The 24020-nt window shown below is 47.1% G+C and overlaps 1 protein-coding gene across 3 annotated transcripts in view; it reads left to right on the top strand.

Moving 5' to 3' along the window:
• Window positions 1-24020, top strand: part of RAD21L1 (RAD21 cohesin complex component like 1) — a 1036426-nt gene that overhangs the window by 259535 nt on the left and 752871 nt on the right. For all 3 annotated transcript variants that reach the window (XM_086932732.1, XM_086932731.1, XM_086932733.1), the window contains one exon: window positions 20517-20646. In XM_086932732.1, the coding sequence (XP_086788858.1) occupies window positions 20517-20646 (130 nt within the window). The remainder of the gene's footprint in view (window positions 1-20516; window positions 20647-24020) is intronic.

Genomic DNA, 24020 nt, shown 5'->3' on the forward strand with positions numbered 1-24020 from the left:
TGTGCATTCTTTCCCTCACCAGCCTGCCGGAGTGTGCTCCTGGGTTCTCTGTGGCAGCTCGAAGTTTGTGGTGGCGTCTGCTTGCGCCATTCCCTGGTGTTTTTTCCCGTGCCGGTGGGGGCCTTGTTGTGCTGTTGGCCCCCGCTCTGGCTGTTTCGCCCCCTTTCTTTTTCTAGGTGTCTCGGTTTACTGTTTGTGCCAGTCCTGGGAGTGGTGGCTGGCTGTCCTTCTGAAACGTGCCATGTCCCTACGTCTGTGCCTCCGGGGGGTGTCGTGGTTTGTGCCGGGGCCTCCTGCTCGGGGTGCTTGAGTTCGGCGCTGTGCTTCGTCCCCTCTTCTTTTTTGGGTTGTCCTGCTGCTGCGGCCGGTGCCCGCACTGCCTGCTTCCTGTGTGTACTCAGGTGGTGGGTGCTTCTGTGTGCCTGTAGTTGATTGGCCACACTGATGTTCTCTGGAGCTCTCCGCTCCCCCCCGAACCTGCGTTACGTGGTGGTCTGGTTGGTGCTGGTCGGTCGGGCGCTGTTGTTCCTGTGATCCTCTTTCTTGGTCTGCGTGGTCACGTTTCTGGTCCTTGCACGCCCCGGGCTGTTCTCTGGGGGCAGGCGTGTCGCAGGGCTTCTCCCTTTGGTTTCCTTCTTCGGGTGTTGCCCCTGCTTTTGGCCGCTCAGACTTGGGGGTTTTTCCTCTCCGGTGTTGGCTTGGGTTCCTGTCGCCTCTGTGGTGGCTGGTTCCTTTTTTTCGCTGGCTCTGCCTTGTTGCTTGCTCCTGGTTGTAAGTGGTCTTCCTGCCTGCTGGCTTGCACCTTGCCTTCTGCTGCTCTTCTGTCTGAGTCGCTTCTCCGTGGGTGGTCTTGACTCCGCTGAGGGCTGGCTGTTGTGGCCTTGCTCCGGTTGTTTGTCCTGTTTCTTCTCCTCCGCTTCCTGGCTTCCATGGGATTGGTCAACGTTTGGGTCTCCTAGTTCCTGGCCCTGTTCCTCCGGTCCCTTGGGCTGCACCTGGGTTCTTTTTCCTCCCGTTGGATGTTTGCGGATGTCGTGCCTGGGGCTCTCTGGGGTGCTCTGTCCCCTCTGCCTGCGCTTGGGTGGCTTGTGCTGCCTTGTGTGCGGCTGTTCTGTTCCTCCCTGCCTGCGCCTGTTCTAGTCTGTTCTCTGCGGTTTTGCTGGGTCAGGCCTCGTTGGTGCCTGGTTGGGCGCTCATCTGGATATTCCTGGTCCCGTGGGTTTCCATTTGCTCGGGCCTAGGGCTTCTGGTTTTGTCCCGGGGCCTTCTGTGTGCTTGGCCTGGATGCTTCTGCGATCCTTGCTTGCCTTTAGCTTGCTTCTGGTGTTTCCTGGCCGGCCCTCCTTTTTCTGCTGTTGTGCCTGCCTGGTTGTTCCTGGCTGGGGCCTCCTTGCTGCTGCCGTATCCTGTCTGCCCGCCTGTTCGGTTTGGTGTACTGTCCCTGAGCTCCTCTGTGTGCTCGGTGGTGGTGCTTGGTCGGGCCGGCTTGGTGCCTGCCTGGCCTCCTGGAGCTGCTGGGTGCTGTTGGCTTCTTGGTCCGTCTGCTCTCGGGGGTGTTTGCTCCCTGGGTTATTCTGGTCTCGTCTGGTTCCGTTGGTGGGTGCCGGGTGGGGGTTTCTGCTGCTGCTTCCCGCTTCTGCTTGTTGGGCTCCTTTTTGGGCTCTGCTTCCTTGCTGGTCTCTCTTTGGATCCTGGCGGGGTGTTCTGCAGTTGGGACCACTTTCTGGTGGTTCCTCCTGGGCCTTCTCCTACTGCTGGTTCTCTTCCCGGGCTTGTTTACCCGGTGTTGTGGGCCTGTGTGGGGTTTTGTGGCTCCGGTTCTGCCGGCTTCTTGCTGGTTGAGTGTCCTCGGGCTGTGCCTTGTTCTGGGGTCCTGGCTCGCTTCTTCCTACCTTACTTTCCCGGGCTTTGTCCCCGGTGTGGGTCTGTTTGGGTGCCTCCCCCACTCCCTCTTTAGTTGGGGTACGGTTCTGTGGTACTCTTCCCTCTGCGGGTCCCTCCCTCATGGCTGCGGGGTGTCTGCGGTTTTCCAGCTACTTGGTAGTCTGGTTCTGCTTCCTTCTGCTTCCGCTTTGGCCTTCTGTGTGGTCCGGCGGTTTTGTGCTGGTGGTTCCCGTGTCCTTCTACCCTTTTGTGTTCGTCTGGGCGCTGTGTGGGTTCCTTCTGGGGTTTGCTTGGGCCTGATGTTCCTCCTGAGTGGTCGGGTTGCTTGGCTCTGGTCCTGGCTTCCTGGTTCTATTGGCGTTTGTTGCCCTGTTTTTTTGCTGTTCGCTTGGCTCCTCTCCAGTGTTGCGGGGTTCGGACCTTGTGGTTCTTGTCTGGGTGCTGGCTCCCAGGGTCTGTCTTACTCTGCTCCTGCCCTTGCTGCTTGCCTGGCCTGGGTGTGGGGGTTCCTGGACTGTCCTGTGCCGTACGGGCGCCTTCTTTTTGTGCTGCCCTCTTTGTCTCAATTGACGGCTGCAGGGGTTTTCCAGTTCTCTGTGCTCCCCTCCTGCCTTGGGTTCTCCCTTTTTGGGGTTGGGGTTTTCTTGGGTTGTGGTTGTTGTCACTGTCCATGCCCTTGTTCGGTTGTTGGACGTCTTTTTCTTTGGCTTTCTTCTGGGTTGTCTCGTCTTCCTGGTGGGTCTGCCGGGTCCTGTGTGCCTTCCTGCTGGTTCTGTGCTTGGCGGCCTTCTCCGGTGGGTTGTTTTTGCTGGTTTTTTGTGTACTGCTCCAGGTTGCCGGTTTTTCGGGTTGGCGGCCTTCTTTTCTTTGGAGCCCTGGCCTTTTTCCTTGTCTCCGGTCCTTGTCCCTGCTGTCCTGTTCTGGGTTCCGGGCCGGTTGTTTCCTGCGGTCTTCCTTTCCTCCTTCTCGGTGCTCCCTTGGGTTGCTGCTTTTTTTGTGGTTTCCTGGTATGCTTGTGCGTGCGGAAGGCCGGGTTTTCTGCTTTGGTATTCTCCGCTTTGTTTATGAAGGTGTCGAGGACGGAGGGACCTGGGGGTAATGTCCTATTACTTACCGGTAATCTTCATTACTCTGGGTCCCGTAGTCCTCAACATCTTCATAAGACCCTCCCGAACAACCGGCCTTCCTGTCTGGGCTTTTTTAGTACAGGAGGGCTGCTGGGTAAGTACTGCTTATGTACTCCCGGGGGGAGGGGCAGTATTAGTGTCCCAGCATTCCTCTTATTTTTTCTGTCGGGAGATGGTCATCTCCACTTTGTTTATGAAGGTGTCGATGGACTACGAGACCCGGAGTAATGAAGATTACCGGTAAGTAATAGGACATTTCGATTCATTTCATTTAATTTCATTTCATTTGAATTCTTTATTCGATGATTAAAAATCACCATAAAAGTACAAACCGTCATTATACATTGAAATCATTTCTTTAAAAACAATCAGTCAAATTGGCATGTAACCCAATGTGAATACAGCAACAAAATCCCAGTAAAATAAGTAAACATTATGATCCATTAAAACCAACCACTGAGTTTTCATCATAATCGCCCCCCCCCCTCCTCTAGTTACTCTTAGTCGCACAGCTACTTTAATAAAATTAATTATACAGCACAATGTTAGTTGGTCCGAAGCTTGTTGTAAAAAAATCAAGGCCTCTTTTGCACATTTGATATTTGATCTTTTTAAAATATCTGCCAAAAATCTACATCTGGGTTCTGAATAAAACTAACATATTAATACAAAATGAAGGGAATCCTGCGGAGACCTATTGTTGCAGCCGCAGATTCTCCTCTGCTCAATAGTGGGTAAGTACCCTAGTGGTGATCCCAATAAATAAGGTAAAAAATTGAGCCTAAAACGGGTCATAAAAAACTTTTCCTGTGCGTTATGTAGCAAATATAAATAGGGTTCGTTTCCTTCTGTTATCTTTACAAGGTTGTATGCGCCCACCGTAATTTTAGCCATTTCTTGTTCTACTCTTTGTTCGGCTCTGAGCGCAAAGAATGCTTTTTTAACAGTTGTCTAGTGCTGAGGGATGATCGCAGTTGGGTCATTGAAGAGATTCCCTAGGCCCAGAGTTACTAATACTGATTTTACGTAACTGAACCACGGGATTCGCGACCGTTTTTCTCTGCCCAAACAATCCTTCAGTATTTCCCTGCTCAGTATAGCCTCTTGGTTCGTCCAGATCTTCAGCCACGCTAAAATTGGCTTAACCTTTATCAAATCTTCAAAATAGACGATCCCTAACTCCCTGTGTGCTATTGAAGCAGTTACGCTATATGGGACTTTCAGGATGGATCGTAGATGTTTATTCTCCTCCCGCTGAAGATGACAAACATTAGCAAAGCCCCACACCTCTGCCCCATAGGTCACTGCAGAGCAACATATTGAGTTATATAGGATCATTACCTGTTCGGGGCACCATCTCCCCAACCTTCGACCATAACCGGCTATTGCTCCATTGGCCGTAATCAATTTGCGACAACGATCCTCTATCAAGGCGTTAAAATTTAGTAGCCCATCAAACAAAACGCCTAGATATGAAAATGACTTAACCTTCTCAACCTTATGACTCCCTATTGTGAAAATACATTTCTTAGAGGGTTTTTTTCTCCAGTATTAGGGGTGTCTTTCATAGATTCACATGCTTGAATATTCCCCGTCATCGAAGTGGGAGTCCCACGGTACATAAATAGCAGTAATATATATGCATGTATACATGAGAAATATCATAAATAAAAAATACATACATATAATGCAATAGAAATGTAAACCTGAAAAAGTACCATAGAACAGAATAGGCCCATTGAAAAGCCCAAGGGAGAATTCACTTTAGTAACATATTGGAGTCATTATGTGTTGGTCCACATTCCAGCCAATCAGGCTGTAGCCTCCTCTAGAACCTTCTCCTCAGAAGCCCCAGTCCTCAGATTTTCTACCGCACGTCGTGTGAAGGGAGTCTCCCTGAGCTCTGCTCAGTTTTTTCCAGTTTTCTACCTATTTTCTTCTGAAATGTCTTCTACTAAGAAAACTTTGCAGTTAAAACGTAAGATTTACTCAAATTAACGGAAAGGTCTAATGAACCCATAAAGGAAACAAAACCATCGATTAAAATCTGTACACTCTTTGGTGTGCGCCCGAGTAGGACCGCGTCATCTGCGTAAAGTAACACAGGAACATGGCGCAACACTACTCGTGGACAGTCGGCTCCCAACTGTAAAAGATGCTGTTCAAGGTTAATATAAAGAGAAAATAAAAAAGGCGCCAAAATATAACCCTGACGGACCCCACTATTACATTGGAAGGAGTCTGTGCATTTCCCTTGGGTATTATACCTAACTTGTGCAGAGGTGTTGCTATGCAATTCCCTTAATATGTTAATGAGACCAGGCTCTATCCCCAAGGTGATCATCATGTTCCAGAGCTTGCCTCTGTTAACATGATCAAAGGCAGCTGCCAGATCCATAAACCCCAAATAGATGGATTCTTCGCTAGCCATGGTGTATTTATCTACTAACATATAAAGGTTCAAGCATTGGTCACTCGTAGAGCGACCCCTCCTAAAACCGTACTGCACGTCTGAGATGATATTGTTTGTTTCTGTCCACTCAGACAGCCGGTTTAGTATCCCCCTTCCCAGGATTTTAGCGGAGACTTTGATTAGTGAAATGGGGCGATAGCATTGTGGGTCGTCCCTGTTACCCTTTTTAAAAATGGGGACGATGGTGGCAGTGGACCATGAAGGCGGTAAGCCACAACGGATTGCAATGTTAATGACTCTCGTCAATATAGGGGCCCATAAATCCACTGAACTGAGACACAGGTCAGGCGGAATTCCGTCTGTGCCAGGTGCTTTATTTTTTGATAACCCCTCAATCCCAACTTTATTTTCCTTTAAGGAGAAAACTACTGCCTGGCCTTGAGCTGTATTCCCTGTATCGTACTGGGTGTCTGTCTCATGGTTATATAGGCCCCTATAGTGGGTAATCCACATATAGGGCATGAGGTTCGTTCCTATTTTCGGGGCACAGTCATCCTGGAATGTAGGTCTGTTTATAATTTTCCAGAATTCAGTCATGGCCCTCTTTTCCCCAGCTTCTCTCAGGTCCGCCCAACCTTCTGCTTGTAAAACCTTTTTCCTCCTGCTCAACTCGCTTTTATATTTTTTCCTGCAGGACTTAACCCGAGTAGCATCCCTGCGCTTTGCTTTAATGCTAAGATCCCTCAGGGCTTTGGAGCAGTCTCGGTCGAACCATTGCAGCTGACTATCAGTCTCTTTTGCTGGGGCTCTGGACCTTAGCAACCCATCCACCAGGTATACTAGTTGATCAAATGCTGTGAGTAATTGCCTCCCTTCTATTCTCTCATCTAAGCACGCCTCAATGAGTGTTTTCCCCTTCTCAATGAGTGATTCGTAAAACCTTTCCCCATTGATCTTAGACCACCTTAGGCGTCTACCCTGATCAGTAACCTTCTCAGTAACCGCTACAAGCTTCTCCCTAGTTGAGGCGGGCTGGTATAATATGTCCAACTGAGGAAATAGAAATTTTTAGGTAGCCAGTGTGACCCCCACTCGCACCCTAACCATGCACCCATGTCCCATGTATGTCATGTAAATTCCTTCCCGTGCCTGCCATGAAGACGCATATGCATTTGCGTCTAGCGTTAACATGTCAGTTATTCAGTTCTCCAAGAAAACCACGTTAATTTGGCTTTTAGGCCTATGGTGCCAACGTCTTTACATGGTACACTTTTAATATTGAAATGCACACTTTCTTCACGTTTTCCTGGCTCAGTCGAGCCAGGCCCTTAATTTAGGCTCTGAGTCTCTTCTGCCTCTGAAAGCTACAGTTTAGGTATGCATCCCTGACCTTTACCTTACTTCCTGCTCAGACGAGCAGTGCCCGGCTCGGCCTGGCCTGCCTGCCAAGACGGTATTTTGCCTACAAGTTATCTGCTCAGTCTCCGCAAAAACACATTCCAGTTCAGTGAAATAGGTAAACATATTCCAGCCTGCAGAGCAAAGGGCCTAGCTTTCCTGTCCCCTTGCACGTAATTTATTGCACCCGTTATCATGGTAGACCCATGGCCCCCGCGCTTTGCATGAAGAACTATAGACACGCACTAGCATTCAGTATTGAACGACCTCTGCCCGAGAGACCTTTTAGTTCAGACAACACATCCTCCAAACATAAGATATCAGATATGTTATAGGTGCAGGTCGTTCTGACACCCCAGACACCAGACTCCTCTACTAGTGCTAAAGTCAAGCCCCCCAGCTCTCCCCAGTTACACGTCATGCTCAGTTGCGCACGCATCCAGGGTAAAAGTTTCTGCTGAGCCTGCAGAATTTCTCTATGCATCCACCCACCTATGACACTTCTGTGACGTTTCCTGCACACACCTCCGTGTACGCCCCTGTACACGCCTTCTTTTACGCACATGTGTTCTTATCTTCTCTCTTTTCACTTGTTACGCCTACTGTATTCATTTCCATTATACAGTTTTACTATATATAATGTGTGATGTTAATAAAATGTTGAATATCCCTTCCTGAACCTTAGTGGTGATGGAACCTGATGTCCAGTATCTCGAGATACTTAACTAAAGCCCGTATGACTCAGATACCACGGACTCTGCCTCTCATTTTTGAGCTATCTTTATTGTCATGTAATGTATAGAAAAATAGTCCAGTAAATTTATTTACCACATAATCTGGCGCCCGAATAGGGACCCCTCCCCTTCCCCACTCGCCGGCGATGTAACGCAGGCCCCTGACCCCTTCTACAGCCGTGACGGACTCCTGTGCACACCTGCGGGTTTTCCTGCTATCTCCCTCAGGCCCACGGAGGAGACGGAGACTGCGGTCCGGCATCCAGACGAGGCGGTGAGGAACGCAGAGAGTCCCGACCAGAGCCCAAGCCGAGAGAGCAAGGTCCGAGGTGTCTGGAAGCCCACCTGTTCCGAAGCGCATGCGTAGTAGCAGCCAGACACCGTAGCAGTCCAGTCCAGTCCAGTGTCGAGTTTCCGAGGCCTTCAGTTCTGTTTTCCCGGTGAGTACCGTTGCTGGGGAACATCTAGACGGGTTCATTAATTTGTGCCCGGTCAAGACGGGTCTGGGTACACAGATCCGGTCAAGACGTGTTCACTTAGGTGAATACGGTATGACGTGTCTCTTTATGGGACCGGTATGTCTGTACTGTTTTAGCAGTGCATCTAGTGATCCAGTATTCTAGTATTCCAGTATTGTTTCTCGAGATTTTCAGAATTTGTTTTTCAATGTACCAGGTAGTATTCAGTCGGAAAATGTTTTAATGTGTTTGATGTCGTGGTATGAGTGATTGTTTGCTTTTCATTACTGTGTTTGTTGTGTTCACGTTCAAGTAAAATACAACTATGCCGCTGTTTTCGAAATTACGTCAGATAGGAACCAGGAAAGGGATACTCGAAGAAGCAGTTCCCGTCCCGCCTAGGGACACTCCCGGACATTTTATGTACCATAAACATGGCTTAGATGCCATACTGTATTTGGACTTATGGGTTGATTACACCAAGGATCTGGAAGAGAAGTATAGATGGCCTGTCTCAGGGACATGGGTGCTGAATGCATCATGAGAGTAGAAGAAGCACTATGGAAAAAGAAAGCCAGACGATCCCAGAAAGATGCCATAGAATTATGGCGTAAAGAATCGCATAGAAGAACAGAGAAAGAACTTAGAAAAGTAGAGAGGAATCTGAAAAAGCCCAGGAAAAAGAAGTACTAGAAGAAGGTGAACAAGTTAGAGCCGAACAATTAGACCGACAAAGAAATGCCCTTATTACAGGTCTATATCCTGTTCTCGCCGAGGGCCTACCCAAGGCGACCCCGGAAGTACCCAGTAATTTACCGCCACCATTGGTCCCGACTAAACTCCGTCATAGACAGACCGCAGCAGACATTTTCCTTTCTTCCTATCTAGATGACGTTGCTCCAGAGTATGCTAATGCATGTGTACCACCTACTATTAATAATCCTCCCAACCCCGTTCATGACACGATTCCCCCTACTGTTCCTGCTGCCACTGGTCCTGGCAATCCTTTTACGACAGCAACCCAGGGCCAACTTACATTGCCTACACCTACTTCTACTACACCTACTTTACCAGCTCCGTTACTACCACCGACAGCACAACCAGTATTAGTTGACGATCACACTCCAGGAGGAGCGGTAGGAGGTCTCCCTATCACCCCGCCCCAAGTAAAACGAACCACACTCAGAGAAGCAGCATTACAACGCACACCAAAAGTAACTACGTACGCAGCCCTTAAACAGTATCTTACGGATTGTAGATATGATGCAGTACCTGGCGAAGACCAGATGATCCTATATTCAATACGTTTACGACGGGTTACAACCTATTTGACTATTTTTTCAGATATGCAAGAACATTTAGATAACATATACCATTTTATCAGAACAGGGGAGAGACCAGACAGTATTCAAGAAGCCATGGCACACAGAAAGGTGGAGACTCAAAATATGATCTTACAGTTTCTGATAAATTGTTTAATAAGGGAACGAGACCAGCCCGGTTATAATAAAGAAGAGATGAGAGTTCTGACAAAATGGAGTGACAACATAGCCGATGGCAAGCATAGTAGACAGGCTTGTATAGAAGCCATGTACAGAAAGATTCGTAAGGTAATTATAGACATACACGAAAGGGAAAGAGCAGAAAGAGAGGCCGATAGAGAAGTTGATGATGTAGTTTCAGAAGATGATGATATACCAATTGAAAACCCCGATAACGCGGATAAAATAGCGTACGTAGGTAGGGCGAGACCCTTTGACAAACCCATACGCCTAGAAAGCAAGAAACGTTTTCTTTCTCCCATACCAGAACAATGTTCTCTTGAGCATTTATTCCAAACCACTGATAAAGTACTAAAACAACGAATAGGTTACAGTGAACTTAGCTCCATGCATGAACAGGAACTAGCTCGGTCAGCAGTACAATGGGCTGGCAATACTAGCGTATATAAAGATGATTCAGTAGCGCAAACATTTTTTAATCTTTCCCCAGACGAACAGCGATTAGCTGGTATGTACATGATTCAACATCTCAATACATTGTATGAAAGTCAACATTCTGATCCAGGTCCCCTATATAATATATTGGACGAGTTACTCCTAGGTAGATGGAGAGACCTAGGTACCGATTTAATTAATGTCATTCTAGAACAGCGACACAAGTACAGAACTTTCCTGACTCCACATTTTGTTCCCGTTCCACCCCCAGTACGAAAAACTTTTTACATAGACAGACAGAATCCTTTACGAGAAGTTCATCCAGTCCGGAGGGCAGATGATACGCTTGAACGAGTATTCGTATACACACCCTTAACGAAAATGGAATTATTGGAAATGAAAAAATTAGTACCCTGTCACGATAAAGATCCAACAGGGTTTCACCGTGAATTAAGACATGCTCCACATGGGGGAGTATACGTATCCCGACATCCTTAAAATGTTGAAAGTTCTGTTGCCTGCTGGCATTTACGAAAAACTTAAAGAAAAAGAATGGGAGGTGGGAGAGAAAAAGATTGTTTGGGCAGAATTAGAAGACGAAGAAAATAAGCGAGTCCCTGGTACTGGTCTTGGGGACAAAGCCAAAACATTACCAGGATTATTAGTACAGGTTTTGCCGAGGTTACTGACAACTAAAAAGGAAGACTGGGATGCAATCTCAGCCTGCAAACAGAAACAAGATGAAGACACTAGCGATTTTTATTCCAGATTTGAGAAATGTTTTATTATTAATAGCGGTCTGAAGACAAGTAGTGAATCATACCCACATCTTTTTGTGACCAAATTAATAGAGAATTCCTTACCACAAGTTAAAAATAGAGTACTAAAGGTAGAGAGTACCTGGCAAGCTAATACCCCTTCCCAAATGTTACAAATGTTACAGTACCATCAAAACCGAATTAGAGAAGAACATGAACACGAACAGAGACGTATTAAAGACACGAAAATGAAAGTACTAGTTGCTCAGTCTGTCCCAGCTGACGGTCAGAAGAGGGGTACGACATCGTCCAGTCATCCTGCAGCTCCTGTTAAAGGGAACTGCAACTACTGTAAACAGCCAGGTCACTATATAAATGAATGTGCCGTTCTGAGACATAATATAGCTACAGGCAAGACGAAAGAAAGACCGCGTCCACCTAGACAAGAACATGTTCCACAAAATATTCCGCAGAACACGCAACCTCCACAGAATCCACAACAGACAGTAACAGTACCCCAGCCTCAACCTATTGCTGCCACACATGTCACTCAACAAATGTACCAGTATGCTCAGTCAGACTACCCTGATTAACAGCAGTACTCATGAAACAGCCTAGAGAGGGAGGTTGGCTTGCCCCTTATCGAGGTTCCTGTAGATCAAGAGGGTCCCTATGTACATAGTCGGGTATTAGGGAAGGACAGAAAATTTTTGATTGACACAGGGGCGAGCAGAACTACCATCAGTTATGACGAGGTTCCAGGGGCACCCCTCTCAGGCTCACAGAATGTTTCCCTGGGATTTTCAGGAAAGCCTATTGTTAACGAAGTGTCAAAGCCAGTTTCCCTAGACGTTGGTCCATTGTCCCGTACCACAGACTTGTTACTTACGAAATCATGCCCTGAAAATTTGCTTGGTATTAAAACGTTGAAAGCACTAGGTGCAGTGATTTGTTGTTCTCCGGAAGGAGTGAGATTGTTTTTACGTGATTTTAAAGGTCATTATGTGTTGAGAGATTTCGATCCAAGACTTCAGAATGTTCCACAGCATTTATGGGCGCAAGGCCCAACTGATGTAGGTTGTATGCACATTACACAAGGAGTTGTACTACCCCGAATCCGACAATACAAGTTACCACCTGATGCTGTAGTGGCTTTACTGAAAATTGTTGACGAGCTCATTGCACAAGGAGTGGTTGTAGAAACAGACTCCAATGTATGTAATTCCCCTATCATTCCAATTCTTAAACGAACTGACCCAAATGCACCACCGGTCTACAGATTGGTGATTGATCTTCGAGAATTAAATAAATGCATCATACCGCAGTACCCTGTGGTTCCCGATATTTCGTCACTATTGACTGCTATTGACTCAGAAGCTGTGTTCTTCACTGTAATCGATCTCAAGAACGCCTTCTTTAGCGTCCCCACCCACCCGGAAAGCCAGTATCTTTTCGGCTTCTGTTTAAATGGCCGAAGTTTCAAATTTGCACGTGCTCCTCAAGGATTCACAGAAAGCCCTAGTATCTATAGCCAAGCTTTAAAACGACAACTTGACTGTATTCACATGCCTACTGACACTGCCCTACTCCAATATATTAATGATCTGTTAATTACAGCACGGACCGAACTGACTGTCTTGTATTTCTTGGCCGAAAAGGGGCACAAGGTGTCCCCTTCCAAGCTACAATTCTGTGCCCAGTAAGTGGTATACCTTGGACACTTGCTGTCCAAGAGGGGTAGACAGTTGACACCTGACCGTATCCAGTTAATTGCACATCTTCCACAACCCAAGACACAAAAGGAAGTACGGGCCTTCATTGGCCTCACTTCTTACTGCAGACAATGGATTCCCCAGTACGCATATCTAGCAAAGCCACTCATACAGTTGACAACACAGGAGGCAGCGACTTCGACTGTCCTCCCTTGGACTCAGGAACATACACGAGCTTTTGACGAACTGAAGAAAGCTTTGTCAAGCACCTGTTTTAGCGACACCATGTTACAGCAAACCTTTTACACTTTTGGTTACTGAACACGATGGCACAGCATTATCTGTTCTGACACAAGATCAAGCAGGAAAACACAAGCCTTGTGCTTATTTTTCTAGTACATTGGATCCAGTAGCCCAGGCTCTGCCTGCGTGCCTGAAATCAGTTGCAGCAACAGCTCTAGCTATCAGACAAAGTGACTCAATAGTGTTAGGACATCCCCTGACAGTACAGGTTCCACATTCTGTGGAAGTTCTCCTAAACAGGACACAGACTCAGCACTTGACCATAGCAAGATTGACAGGATATGAATTGACACTGTTTCAGCCACACATCGAGATCAGACGTTGCAATACATTAAACCCTGCTACACTGTTACCGTCAAGCACAACAGACCCTACACCACATGACTGTGTGGAAGTCATTGACACAATTACGAAACCAAGACAAGACTTGACAGACATTGCCTTACCCGATCCGGACCTGACACTTTATGTCGATGGTTCATGTATGAGAACAAGTACAGGAGAATTAGTGGCCGCATATGCTGTGACCACTGATACTGAAGTCATAGAAACACATCGTATTGACACACTGTCTGCTCAAGCAGCAGAGCTCATTGCTCTGACCCAAGCCTGTATACGAGCCAAGAACCTGAAAGTAAACATCTACACAGATTCACAGTATGCATTCGGAGTCGTACACGACTTCGGTGTTCTCTGGCAAGAGAGAGGTTTTTTGACCTCCCACGGAGCCAAGATCCAGCATGGTCCCCTCATTCAAGCTCTGTTAGAAGCAATACATTTGCCTACAGCCATAGCCATCATGAAGTGCAAAGCACATACTAAAGTCACAGACACAATTTCTCAGGGTAACGACCTGGCAGATCGAACAGCTAAACTTACAGCTCAGACTCAAACAGACACATCGACTGACATGACAAAGACTGAAGTAACGCCACTGACACATTGCATGACAGTCAGGGATCCCACGCAAGATGTACTCGACATACAGACACATGCCACTCCGGACGAAATCAAGAAATGGACTGAACAAGGAGGGGTCCAGACAGACCAGGGATGGGTGACGAAGGGAAAAGCCACATGGTTTCTCCCCGACTCTATGGTTCAAGTTATCATTAATACAGCACATAGTCCAGCACATTTAGGAGAAAAAGCCATGTTAGACAGTATCCAGAATATTTGGTTCAACAAGCATTTACGAGCAGCAGCGAAACAGAAAGTGCGTACCTGCATGATCTTTTGTCAGTTCAACCCAGGCAAAGGCATTCCCGTGGAACAAGGTGGATTTCATCCTCCTGACCATCCTTTTGAAGTCCTCCAGATGGATTATATCCAGATGGACAGATGCCGAGGATTCAAGTATGTCCTCGTAGTCGTATGTGCCCTTTCCCGATGGACAGAAGCTTACCCAGTCCCAGATTACACTGCTGTAACCACTGCCAAGCAGCTGGTTCGTGAATTCTTCCCGCGATACGGCTTGCCCCGTGTCGTGTACTCAGATAATGGACAGCCATTCTCGTCCGAGCTCATGAAACAGGTATCACTCCTGTTAGGTTATCAGTGGAAATTTCACTGTGTACGACACCCTGAAGCAGCAGGTCTCATTGAGAGACATAATCAGACTCTGAAAACACGTTTAGCGAAAGTCTGTGCAGAAAAAGGTGTAGATTGGATGGTAGCCTTGCCGGTTGCCCTCTTTTACATGCAAATGGTAGCTCATTCCAGAACAGGGCTATCCCCGTACGAAGTGGTCTTTGGCAGACCACCGAATATGTGGGGGACGCCTATGCCGCGTAAGATTACAGATGTTGAAAGTAATATGCTGACAGATTACCTGGCTTCCTTGATGTCTGCACTACTATCTTGTCGTTCACAGGTCGCGGCTGCCTTCCCGGACAACACCCAAGTGAAATCGTTCCTGGCGACCTGGTGCATATAAGAAATTTCGACCGATCAAGCCCTCTGGAGCCCAGGTAGAAGGAACCGAAACTGGTGTTGATGACCACGAGGACCGCAGTAAAGATCGAAGGACGAAAAGGCTGGATCCATTCCAGCCACATCAAATGCTTTCATGGACTGAAACCAGAGACTGTTCCCAAGGACTGCCCCATTTCCGACACAGACTCTAAACTCCCCCTGTTAGAGAAAACTCCGCAGCAGGAGTATAAATTAAAGTTGAGGTCTAGTAAGTCAGACAGCGTTTAATTGTTTAAGTCCCCCTCGGTGTGAAGCGGTTAGACAGGTTTCTGACATGTATGAGATAGACCCCAATAGTCAGACAGATAGACAGAAAGTCAAGAAAATGAAATACTGTAAAGATCTGCGAAGCCGATGCATCATAACATTACTTTTTATGTTTTTTCTGAGTATTACGATCATATGTATAAGCTGGACATTACATATTTTCTTTCCTCTTGGTTCACATGTACATTCTTCTTCTAATGACACCATCGAGCATACTTTTAGTGACCTGCCATCACACGAACTGTCCTATCGTTTAGCACTGCGCAACAACACTTTTATCCGTATGTTACACCATTCACATCAGACCAGCAATGCTACGAATTGCTGGGTATGGGGCCGACTCCCTCCCTATCAGAAATACAAGGGAGCTCTGCCCCTCTATCCTTACCCGTTTACACATAATGGTTCGTGCGGTGCATGGTTTACTTTAATGTCCTCTTTAGACAGTGAGTCCAAAGTTTCCCAAGGCAATTGGATATGGGGAAATCTGAATACAGTTATGAATAAAGCATGTTTTCCAGACAAAGACGGCCTTCCCCAAAGGACAGGGACCGATCTAGAAAATGAAGTATATGGATTAGGAAACTTTACCCTCAATCTCATGATTCTGAACGTTCAATCCGAGACTAATTCGGACTTACTGTTTATAACAGTTTTACCAGTAACAGGCGAATTATGCGTCAGAAAGAATGGTTCAGTACATCTAGGACACAGTGATTGTAATACTGTGGTCGAATTCAGTGATAAAGGAAAGTCTACTTTCAAAGCTTCCCGCCATTCTTATTTTATTTGTGGTCAGACAGCTTATGTACGTCTGCCCTTGGATTGGGATGGAACATGTTATATTGCATTCCTATTACCACCTGTTTTTCTAGCCCCATCCGATTATCATCGAAATTCACACCTTGTACATGTAAGACACAAGAGAGATCTCCCTCCAGTTATCGATTACTCCGAGTCAGCATGGGATCAGTATAAGGGTTACATTAAAGGATATTTCTGGTTCATAGGCCCGGTACAGAACAGTAAAATAATACGTAGGCTAACCAGAACTCTTGAGGCAGTAGTGAACGAAACTACTTCTGCCTTAGGTAACTTGACCGAAGAGCAGTCTGCTATGAGATTTGTTGTTCTTCAAAATCGCCTTGTCCTTGACGTCATCCTGGCCGATAGGGGCGGGGCTTGTAGAGTGATCGGATCTAGTTGTTGTGTGTTTATTCCTAATAACGCACCATCAGTATATAAAGCAATTACAAGGCTTCATGAGATAGCTCATCAGATGCACCAGAATAGAGGCACCTGGACATGGTCCGGCTGGCTCTGGAGTGTGATATCCGCCTGGGGATGGAAAGTACTGTCATTCCTAGGAATAATACTGCTCATAGTATTCAGTTGTTGTCTCTGTCTGCAATGTGGGCCAGCGATTTGCGGCTTGTGCGCCACGTCATGTATTCCCCGTCCAAGTCCACGTTCCCGTTCCCGAATGAAGAAAGATGAGCAAATGATGTTATATGAACAGATCGATGGTCTCATGAAAATAGATATATCCTGAAGGGCGCCGTAGGGGCCAAGGAGGGAATGAGGAAATAGAAATTTTTAGGTAGCCAGTGTGACCCCCACTCGCACCCTAACCATGCACCCATGTCCCATGTATGTCATGTAAATTCCTTCCCGTGCCTGCCATGAAGACGCATATGCATTTGCGTCTAACGTTAACATGTCAGTTATTCAGTTCTCCAAGAAAACCACGTTAATTTGGATTTTAGGCCTATGGTGCCAACGTCTTTACATGGTACACTTTTAATATTGAAATGCACACGTTCTTCACGTTTTCCTGGCTCAGTCGAGTCAGGCCCTTAATTGAGGCTCCGAGTCTCTTCTGCCTCTGAAAGCTACAGTTTAGGTATGCATCCCTGACCTTTACCTTACTTCCTGCTCAGACGAGCGGTGCCCGGCTCGGCCTGGCCTGCCTGCCAAGACGGTATTTTGCCTACAAGTTATCTGCTCAGCCTTCGCAAAAACACATTCCAGTTCAGTGAAATAGGTAAACATATTCCAGCCTGCAGAGCAAAGGGCCTAGCTTTCCTGTCCCCTTGCACGTAATTTACTGCACCCGTTACCATGGTAGACCCATGGCCCCCGCGCTTTGCATGAAGAACTATAGACACGCACTAGCATTCAGTATTGAACGGCCTCTGCCCAAGAGACCTTTTACTTCAGACAACACATCCTCCAAACATAAGATATCAGATATGTTATAGGTGCAGGTCGTTCTGACACCCCAGACACCAGACTCCTCTACTAGTGCTAAAGTCAAGCCCCCCAGCTCTCCCCAGTTACACGTCATGCTCAGTTGCGCACGCATCCAGGGTAAAAGTTTCTGCTGACCCTGCAGAATTTCTCTATGCATCCACCCACCTATGACACTTCTGTGACGTTTCCTGCACACACCTCCGTGTACGCCCCTGTACACGCCTTCTTTTACGCACATGTGTTCTTATCTTCTCTCTTTTCACTTGTTACGCCTACTGTATTCATTTCCATTATACAGTTTTACTATATATAATGTGTGATGTTAATAAAATGTTGAATATCCCTTCCTGAACCTTAGTGGTGATGGAACCTGATGTCCAGTATCTCGAGATACTTAATTAAAGCCCGTATGACTCAGATACCACGGACTCTGCCTCTCATTTTTGAGCTATCTTTATTGTCATGCAATGTATAGAAAAATAGTCCAGTAAATTTATTTACCACACAACGTCAAGGGGTTGTGGTCACTAAACGGGTTCCATTCTATGCCTGCCCTAGAGACTCTATTTATCATAGTCCTTGAAATGATAATATAGTCGATATACGAGGAGCATCCTCTCCCCTTGAAGGTAGGTGGCAGGGACTCATCCTTTAACATAGGGTGTGGACCAGATCCTGGTTTAATATAAATTGTGTTAAAGCCTCACCTTTGGAGTGCTCAAAATGAGCCCCGCTGTCCTTTGGACATCGCGACCATATTGAGTCTATTGGAAAAAGAGCTGGGCAAAGATGACAATTGAAGTCCCCTACAATACTACTATTTGGGGTATGTGTTTTGGTTTTACGGGTGGGTGCATGGCAAAATATGTACTCCAATTCCTGTATCAAAGCATTACATCCCCCTCCTGCCACATTGTTATACACGTTCAGTATGGTCAGATTAAATCCTTTACTCATGAGCCGCACCTCTTGGATATCATGAGAGTGGCAATCAATAGTTGACCATGTACCAGGGAGGTTCAAATCCACATATACAGCTAGCCCACCCATTGCCCTGCCTGATCTGGATTTCCTTGCTGGAACAAAAAAACATTTATATCCCTGTAAATGTAAAGCGTGGTTGTCAACAGCCCAGGTTTCCTGTAGACAGATTATGGGGAATTGGTGTATAAACTGGCACCATTCTTCATTACTAATTTTTGCGGCCAAGCCAGCAATGTTCCAAGACACCATTCTAACTGCCTCAATGGCCACCTTGGCCCTTGTGTCATCCCTACCTAAAGCATGTACGTTGACTAGTTGCCCCTTATCTGTGCTCATACTAACATGCACTGGTTTTAGGGGATCTTTAAGGTTTGAGGGGGAGACATAGGCCTTGCGGATAATGGTTGGCTCGACAATTGTTGTACAGGGGCCCTTTCCAGCAACAAGATTATCTGCAGTATCTGCTATGTTCCCTGACCTTAGTAAGTCAACACCCGCCATGTCAGCTAATACTGCGAAGTGATTAAAGGTAGGCCAATAGTAGTCACCTTGCTGGAACACGGGTCGTCTTAAGTGGTCATCCTGCCTCTGGGAGGTTGGCCAAAAATCTAGATTTCCGGGGCAATATGATGGGATTGTTTGAGTGTCCTGAGGATGGTAATAAATGGGTCTCAGATAGTCATCCTGTCTCTGAGAGAAATACCCATGACCCATGTTCTGATGTCTGGGTAAGGCTACTGCATGATTATTCTGTTGATAGATCCGAGGCCTACGGTTAGGTATCAGGGCAACTACTCCTCTTGGATAGAAATAAGTTAAATCACGAATAGTGATGGCGTTGCCTGTATTTTGTGGGAACTCATTCATAATATACCTAACAACTCTGTCATATTGGAAATTTATGATGACAATGTCGCCCTCTAAATCCTTAGTTCTTTTCCCCAGCCAGGCTAAACGTCTTTCATTGAGTATTGCCCCATTTTTATGAGGTGGAAGTGGGCAATTCTGCCTCAGCCAGTGTATGACTTTGTTTTTTAGCCCGCGTTGATCCTCTACATGTCCATCTACCAGTACTGGTACCCCGGTCAGGACTGCAACACATGGCGCCGCTTCTGGAGGCAGCTCTACTCTAAGTCTCCTCGATGGGGGTGTCCTGGTGCTTGTCTGATGCTCAGTGGGTTTTGAGATATTTGTATTTTTGGATTTTGAGGTATTTGTGTTAGTGGATGTGTGTAATAGGGGTCCTTTACTTAGATTGTCCGGGATTGCCCCTGCTTGTGTCTTCTTAGCCCTATTCCCACTATTTATTGCTTCAGAGTTAGTGGGTAATATTTTGCGGGGTTTCGGCTGGGGGAAGGACGTGGTTTTGGAACCCTTCTGGGCAGCTGTAATTAATGGTGGTACAGGGGGGTTATGCACTAGTTCCTTATTGGGGGGATTTGTAATAGCCGCTTTAATGTCCCCTAAATCTTTCTAGCTTCTACATTTGGCTAGTTAAACCCTTCAATCTCTCAACTAGTGGCAGCGTAAATGATCTTAATAATTGCTCTATGATGCTCAACAGATTTGAACTAACTGGATCATTTGGCTGAGAGGGTGTTAGCTTTTCCAACAGGTTTATTGCGGGTACTGATGTGTTGGGGGTCGGTTTAGTAGAGGTTCCCCCATTTCGACTCTTCACTTTGTTCTGCACCAAAACTCGCAGCCTACAAAGGTAGTGTGCCTGTAAAGGTACAGGGCCTCTAAGGGTGGCACAATAAGTGCTGCAGCCCTTAGAGGTTCAGTTCCCTGGGTACCTGTGGTACCATTTACCAGAGGCGGACCTGTGGCAAGAGATACCAATTGGGTTAGGTTCGGGGAAAGAAAACAGACCCTGGGAACATGATTAGCAGGTACCCAGGGTACATCAAGTCAAAGTGCATCAGTAGTCTGGCAAAAAGTGGGGGTTTACTGCAACAGCAACCCCCTTTCCTACAATTATTCAGAATGAAATCACTTGTACTCCTTTATTGAATACTGCTACAATCATTTGCAAAAACTATAGGTCTTCCCTGTTTTAGATGTATGTCCATTTTTGTGCGTTGTCTGGAAGCAAAAACGTAAAAAGCTCAGAGGTATCAAAAGATTGGTCAATGGAATGCTTCTGAAAGTACAGGATTTTAGTTTAAATGTTTTAAGCCACACCTCTTCAAAGGATTTCTAGATGCACTTTTTAGGCTATGTTCCTGTATAGATTTCCTCTTTTTCTTCCCACAAACTCATTGCTAAATATTATTGCCTTTTCAAAACATTATTCTTTATTTTCTTCTCAAAGGTCACTATTGCCCTGCGTACATCTGGACACCTGCTATTAGGAGTTGTAAGAATCTACCACAGAAAAGCAAAGTACCTTTTGGCTGATTGTAGTGAAGCGTTTCTCAAAATGAAGATGGCTTTTCGTCCAGGTACATTGGGTCATTAATATTTTGTTCTTTTACTTTTTTAATTACTGCATTGCTTTATCCCAACTAACGGTGTGTTGCAGTTGGATGATTTTTATTTAGTTTTTTTATTTTGAATTCTGCATATTGCAATGTCTTGTATAAAGTGTCTTGACATAGAACGCCGAATGCAGAGTTGAAGGGTCGTGCATACTCGAATCTTCATTGGCAGTTTTAACCTGTTTACCGCGGCCGTTATTTCGCCGCAGTGCGGGTGTTCCACGGAGTGGGCGGGGCCGCGTCGGCCGTTCGCAGCACCAGCGAGGTAGTGCTCGCGACGGCCGACGGGAGCACAGAAGGGGTTAAGCATTGGATAATCCCATCTTTGCGCGTGGTCAAAGAACCTCTTTCCTGGAAATATATTCCTTGGAGAAAAAGCACAATTGTGTGTGCCAGGATGCATGCCACAGTGATTTGATTTAATTTTTCTCTTAAAAAGCAACTGAGTGACTAGAGTAAAATTAAGTGACTTTCTTTCTGTAAACGTATTAAAAGAAAGGTAGGAGAATTCAGGAAATGAAGCTGGATAGGTATCAGCTTTTTGAAGGTGATATGAGAACTACATCTTAATGCTTTCAGGGTTGGAATACAGAAGTCCTCAAAAGCTACCACTATAGCACAAGAGATAGTTGTGCAGCCTCACACTTGCTGATCAGTGTCACTGCTCTCTCCTGTGCAGCTTCACCATTGAGGGACTGTCCTCTGAGCCCGAAGCTTCCGTGCCAGGTAGGTGTTCGAGGCCCTCCTCCACCCGCAGGCGCCTGCCTGCGCTTCATCCCTGGTGGTCTAGTGGAAGAGCACTCTGCTCTTGTGCTATTCCGCTCTGTTTTGTGTCTTCTGTTACCGTTTTTCTCTTTTGCTCTCTTTTTTACTCTTTCTGCCGTGCTCGTTCCCTTTTATGCTCTTTCTGTTTTTGCCTCTAATTCGATCCGTTTTCTTGCGCTCCCTGCTACCTCCGTGCCCCCCCAGTGTGCTGCTCCCACCTTCCAGCTGATCGCCCTCCCCCCACTCCCAACCTAATTTCACCTGCTGCACAGCAAGAAGAGCAAGACCTCTAACCTTCCTGGTCAGTGTCACTGCACTTCCTGCGCGCAGCTCCACTGTTGAGGAACTGCCCTCTTAGCCCGTAGCTTCAGTGCCAGGTAGGTGTTCCAGGCACTCCTCCACCCGCAGGTGCCTGCCTGCGCCTCCACCATGGTGGTCTAGTGGAAGAGCACTCTGCTCTTCTATTCCGTTCTGGTCTGTCTTCTGTGCCCTTTTTTCTCTTTTTGTTCTGAATGTTTGGCTCTTTCCCTTTTTGCAGTTTGTTTTTGCCTCTAATTTGATCAGTTTTCCCACGCTCCCTGCCATTGCTGCCCCCGCGCACCCCCCCAAAGTGTGTCGCTCCTGCCTCCCAGCTGATCGCCTCCCCCCTCTCAAAAGGCAAGGCCATCTGTGCCCTTCCGCAATCCGACACTGACCAGCACCAGGGACCCTGATCCCCTGACCCGCTGTCAATATGAAAGCTGCTGTCATTAAGACCTGAGTGCCCTCAACCCCGGTTGCAGCAACAACTGCCAGATCTCGACGCCAAGCAACAGCCAAGGCCTAATCTCCTGCAGACACTGCTGCCGCACCATCACCAAAGCCGAAACTTCACCCACCTCCGGCCCCTAACAGTACCCTTCAGCCCACCGGACACCAGCACACACACACACACACACCATTGAACTGCATCCTCCTCCACGTGTGCTCCCTGTACAGACACGCCAAAGAAATCTGGGACCTCCTCAACACCCAAATGGCCCGACGTCTCCTTCCTCACAGACCTGGACCAACCACAGCTTCGGACCTAACATCGCAACCCACCATCCTCCACGGATACAAGATCCGGAGAAAAGACCGCCCCCGCTCAGGAGGAGGCCTTCCCTTCAACCACAAAAGTTCCTTCCGAATTACAACAACCGACCCGGACGATAAACCCCCTCTCCCCCCCCCTCCTCCCTCCCTCCGATGCAACACCGCCACTTTCAGATCCAGACAAACCCCAAAACAACGCTCTACAGAACCCTTGTCTACAGATCGCCTGGCCTCGCGCTCTGTTCATCAACCTAATCGCTGACCTCATTGCACCCCACACCCTCTCCTCCACAGACTGTAGGAGAGTAGGGTCTGCTATCCTATGGTCACCCCAAATTTTTGCTTTTTGCTTCACTGGTTTATGACTTAATGTGGCTGTGGGCCTGCTAATCAGACACACAGCCTGCTGTTCTCTCTCTAAATTAATGCCAATGCACTCTAGGTGCATTACGAATTGGAACTGGTTCACCTTATAGGCCCCTGTAACAGTGTACTCCAGGTACCCAGGGCATAGGTGTATCCAAGGCCTACCAGGAGCTGCAGCATGTATTGTGCCACCCCTAGCCTGGCCTCCATATTTGACACAACTGGCTGATCACTCAGCTGGGGTAAGTTGGTGTAATCACCTCTTACTAAGATATAGTATACCTATATCTTACCTAACTGGACACATGGTAACCTATAAGCCACTCCTATGGAAGGCCTCTGCAATCCTGGAGGCAGAGTGCGTGGTTTCATGTGAGATGGTGCTCTAGCATGAGCTGAGCCTGTCTGCAGCTGTCGGGAACAACTCCCTTAGCTGATCCGGGATATTGCCATACCATATACTCTTAAGTGCATTATAATCCTCGCGGTTATATGCTAACTTTGGTTTGGCTTTATCAAAACATGTCGAGTAAGGTGTCATACGATTTGGAATACTATCCTCTCGACAGTTCTGTCGACGGGGATAGCATTCCACCCTTCTAGAGGGACACGACATGTACATAACCTGAACCCCGGTTAAAGTTAAACTCGAGCCTCAGCATCACAAAATGGATGCTGCCACCACAGACAGTCTGACCTCCTGCTGCTGGGAGTCCTTCCAGTGAGGGAGGCTTGGACAAAGGGTTTCCTGCCTTGGGAGGTGCGAGCACCACCCCAGACAGGATTTTGTGTATTGGGTAGGACAGGGCTGAATAGAATCAGACATGCCTGGGGCACACAAGGTGTCCCCATGCTTAAGCCAGTCCAAACCGGTGCTGGGGCTTTCCAGCCCCAGTCCTGGCGCGGAGCTGGACAAAGGAAAGGGGGTGTAACCGCCCCCCTTCCTGGTCCCACCCAGAGGAGGGACCTCTGGGTGGGATTGGGAGTAAGAGTGGGAGCAGTGCCATAGCACCTCAGATCATCATGAATCAACTTGAAACTAAGAAGACGACTGGACTTCGACATTCTGCTGCACAGAAGACTGAAGAGCATCTCCCTTGTGGCCTAGGAGTGGCCACCCTGTGAACACAGGC

Source organism: Lissotriton vulgaris, chromosome 7 (assembly GCF_964263255.1).
Source record: "Lissotriton vulgaris chromosome 7, aLisVul1.2, whole genome shotgun sequence".
Taxonomy (NCBI): Eukaryota; Metazoa; Chordata; class Amphibia; order Caudata; family Salamandridae; genus Lissotriton; species Lissotriton vulgaris.